At 41.0% G+C, this 5000-nt stretch overlaps 1 protein-coding gene across 1 annotated transcript in view; it reads left to right on the forward strand.

Moving 5' to 3' along the window:
- The window catches only part of LOC143282316 (neuronal acetylcholine receptor subunit alpha-7-like), a 101683-nt gene that overhangs the window by 17501 nt on the left and 79182 nt on the right, over window positions 1-5000 (forward strand). Inside the window, exon 3 of the mRNA XM_076587917.1 lies at window positions 3673-3717. Within this exon, the coding sequence (XP_076444032.1) occupies window positions 3673-3717 (45 nt within the window). The remainder of the gene's footprint in view (window positions 1-3672; window positions 3718-5000) is intronic.

Here is a 5000-nt window from a genome sequence, read left to right on the forward strand (position 1 = left end):
CAGCACACACACAGCTGTTATAAGTGGTGCTCATTACATCAGCACACACACCTGTTATAAGTGGTGATTATTACATCGGCAGCGCACACAGATGTTATAAGAGGTGATCATTACATCAGCAGCACACACGGCTGTTATAAGTGGTGATCATTACATCAGCAGCACACACACCTGTTATAAGTGGTGATCATTACATCAGCAGCACAAACAGCTGTTATAAGTGGTGATCATTACATCAGCACACACACCTGTTATAAATGGTGATTATTACATCAGCAGCACACACACCTGTTATAAGTGGTGATCATTACATCAGCAGTACACGCAGCTGTTATAAGTGGTGATCATTACATCGGCAGCACACACAGCTGTTATAAGAGGTGATCATTACATCAGCAGCACACAGCTGTTATAAGTGGTGCTCATTACATCAGCAGCACACACACCTGTTATAAGTGGTGATCATTACATCAGCAGCACACAGCTGTTATAAGTGGTGATCATTACATCAGCAGCACACACACCTGTTATAAGTGGTGATCATTACATCAGCAGCACACAGCTGTTATAAGTGGTTATCATCACATCAGCACACACAGATGTTATAAGTGGTGATCATCACATCAGCACACGCAGATGTTATAAGTGGTGCTCATTACATCAGCAGCACACACAGCTGTTATAAGTGGTGATCATTACATCAGCAGCACACACACCTGTTATAAGTGGTGATCATTACATCAGCAGCACACAGCTGTTATAAGTGGTTATCATCACATCAGCACACACAGATGTTATAAGTGGTGATCATCACATCAGCACACGCAGATGTTATAAGTGGTGATCATTACATCAGCAGCACACACACCTGTTATAAGTGGTGATCATTACATCAGCAGCACACAGCTGTTATAAGTGGTGATCATCACATCAGCACACACAGATGTTATAAGTGGTGATCATCACATCAGCACACACAGCTGTTATAAGTGGTGATCATCACATCAGCACACACAGCTGTTATAAGTGGTGATCATTACATCAGCAGCACACACACCTGTTATAAGTGGTGATCATTACATCAGCAGCACACAGCTGTTATAAGTGGTGATCATCACATCAGCACACATAGATGTTATAAGTGGTGATCATCACATCAGCACACACATATGTTATAAGTGGTGATCATTACATCAGCAGCAGACACAGCTGTTATAAGTGGTGCTCATTACATCAGCAGCACACAGCTGTTATAAGTGGTGCTCATTACATCAGCAGCACACACAGCTGTTATAAGTGGTGATCATTACATCAGCAGCACACAGCTGTTATAAGTGGTGATCATTACATCAGCAGCACACACAGCTGTTATAAGTGGTGATCATCACATCAGCAGCACACACCTGTTATAAGTGGTGATCATCACATCAGCACACACAGATGTTATAAGTGGTGCTCATTACATCAGCAGCAGACAGCTGTTATAAGAGGTGATCATTACATAAGCAGCACAAACAGCTGTTATAAGAGGTGATCATTACATCAGCAGCACACACACCTGTTATAAGTGGTGATCATTACATCAGCAGCACACAGCTGTTATAAGTGGTTATCATCACATCAGCACACACAGATGTTATAAGTGGTGATCATCACATCAGCACACGCAGATGTTATAAGTGGTGATCATTACATCAGCAGCACACACACCTGTTATAAGTGGTGATCATCACATCAGCACACACAGATGTTATAAGTGGTGATAATCACATCAGCACACACAGCTGTTATAAGTGGTGATCATCACATCAGCACACACAGATGTTATAAGTGGTGATCATTACATCAGCAGCACACACACCTGTTATAAGTGGTGATCATTACATCAGCAGCACACAGCTGTTATAAGTGGTGATCATCACATCAGCACACACAGATGTTATAAGTGGTGATCATCACATCAGCACACATAGATGTTATAAGTGATGATCATCACATCAGCACACACATATGTTATAAGTGGTGATCATTACATCAGCAGCAGACACAGCTGTTATAAGTGGTGCTCATTACATCAGCAGCACACACAGCTGTTATAAGTGGTGATCATTACATCAGCAGCACACAGCTGTTATAAGTGGTGCTCATTACATCAGCAGCACACACAGCTGTTATAAGTGGTGATCATTACATCAGCAGCACACAGCTGTTATAAGTGGTTATCATCACATCAGCACACACAGATGTTATAAGTGGTGATCATCACATCAGCACACACAGATGTTATAAGTGGTGCTCATTACATCAGCAGCAGACACACCTGTTATAAGTGGTGATCATCACATCAGCAGCACACACCTGTTATAAGTGGTGATCATTACATCAGCAGCACACACACCTGTTATAAGTGGTGATCATTACATCAGCAGCACACAGCTGTTATAAGTGGTTATCATCACATCAGCACACACTGATGTTATAAGTGGTGATCATCACATCAGCACACGCAGATGTTATAAGTGGTGATCATTACATCAGCAGCACACACACCTGTTATAAGTGGTGATCATCACATCAGCACACACAGATGTTATAAGTGGTGATCATCACATCAGCACACATAGATGTTATAAGTGATGATCATCACATCAGCACACACATATGTTATAAGTGGTAATCATTACATCAGCAGCACACAGCTGTTATAAGTGGTGATCATTACATCAGCAGCACACAGCTGTTATAAGTGGTGCTCATTACATCAGCAGCACACCCAGCTGTTATAAGTGGTGATCATTACATCAGCAGCACACAGCTGTTATAAGTGGTGATCATTACATCAGCAGCACACACAGCTGTTATAAGTGGTGATCATCACATCAGCAGCACACAGCTGTTATAAGTGGTGATCATTACATCAGCAGCACACACAGCTGTTATAAGTGGTGATCATTACATCAGCAGCACACACCTGTTATAAGTGGTGATCATCACATCAGCACACACAGATGTTATAAGTGGTAATCATTACATCAGCAGCACACAGCTGTTATAAGTGGTGATCATTACATCAGCAGCACACACCTGTTATAAGTGGTGATCATCACATCAGCACACACAGATGTTATAAGTGGTAATCATTACATCAGCAGCACACACCTGTTATAAGTGGTGATCATTACATCAGCAGCACACACCTGTTATAAGTGGTGATCATTACATCAGCAGCACACACCTGTTATAAGTGGTGATCATTACATCGGCAGCATACGGCTGTTGGCAGGAACTGCAGCATCATTTCTCTATGCCCTCAAGAAAAAAGCTCTTCAAGTTCCTAAGTGGTCCTCAACATTTTGTGACCCTGTATCAAATATAAGGACGTCTGGAGTGTGTCCCTGGGCTTGAATATTGACCGAGTTGTATGTCTGGACCATGTAAGTACTTTTGCGTATAGTGTAATCTCTTTTGGACGCCTGGGGCGTGTACTATGGCTTGTATATCAAACTGGTAACATGGATTGACAATATATCGTATCTTGGCTCGATTACAAAGGTAAAGGATAGGACTATATCCACCCAACCTCGGCACTTATAGATGGTTTGATTTTATCCACGAACTGGCCAAGCTTTAACAGTGGCGTTACCACTTCTGGCTTTGTGTTGCTGTTTTCAGGATGAAAAGAATCAAGTTCTTACAACGAACGTATGGCTTGATCATGTAAGTCATCATCTTAGCCTATCTATCCGTCTCTCTGTCTCTCTCTGTTTCTGCCTCTGTCTCTCTCCCTGTCTCTCTCTCTCTCTCTCTCTCTCTCTCTCTCTCTCTCAATGTCTCTGTCTCTGTCTCTTTCTGTCTTTGTCTGTTTCGATTTCTATCTCCCTCCATATTCCCCCTTTCTCCCCTTCCTCTGCCATTTTAGAAATATTTTATCTTGTACCTTGTTACATCTGTTGTATTCACTACTTTGTCACATAATGTCCATGTATAAAGTGTTTTATTATGTGTACCTTGCTACATCTGTTGTATTCACTACTTTGTGACATAATGTCCATGTATAAAGTGTTTTATTATGTGTACCATGTTACATCTGTTGTATTCACTACTTTGTCACAGAATGTCCATTTGAAAAGTGTTTTATTGTATGTACCATGCTACATCTGTTGTATTCACTACTTTGTCACATAATGTCCATGTATAAAGTGTTTTATTATGTGTACCTTGCTACATCTGTTGTATTCACTACTTTGTCACATAATGTCCATGTATAAAGTGTTTTATTATGTGTACCTTGCTACATCTGTTGTATTCACTACTTTGTCACATAATGTCCATATATAAAGTGTTTTATTGTATGTACCATGCTACATCTGTTGTATTCACTACTTTGTCACATAATGTCCATATATAAAGTGTTTTATTATGTGTACCTTGCTACATCTGTTGTATTCACTACTTTGTTACAGAATGCCCATTCGTCCATCTATTTCATGTGACCTGTCGAATGAATGGCTGCACAATGACATTGTAGTAGACCAAGTTCCAATACATCTAAAATCTGAAATTTCCCGCTTCCTCTCATTCAGGCCCATAAGATCAACACAAATAAAAGACATACACACAAATACAAACACACGCGCACGCGCACGCAGACACAGGCACATACATCCACCCACGCACACGTACACATATACGCACATGCACATCCCTCCACACAAATATACATGAACACACACGCTCGATACATAAACACACACATTTGGATCAGCCAGCCTACCTTAATCATGCAGTACATATTGTTAATTCTGAACGGCTTTGTGTTTGTAATCATGTCACTATGGATTCCAGACATGTCAGTGCGGCCACCCAGTGGGTTTGTTCTGGCAGATGAAAAGCAGTGATGCCTTTAAACACGATTCTGTACACACAGTGGGTCTGTTCTGACAGACAAAAAGAAACAATGTCTTTAAACACGACCCTGTACACATCGTTAATCAGTTTAC

Source organism: Babylonia areolata, chromosome 5, assembly GCF_041734735.1.
Source record: "Babylonia areolata isolate BAREFJ2019XMU chromosome 5, ASM4173473v1, whole genome shotgun sequence".
NCBI lineage: Eukaryota > Metazoa > Mollusca > Gastropoda > Neogastropoda > Buccinidae > Babylonia > Babylonia areolata.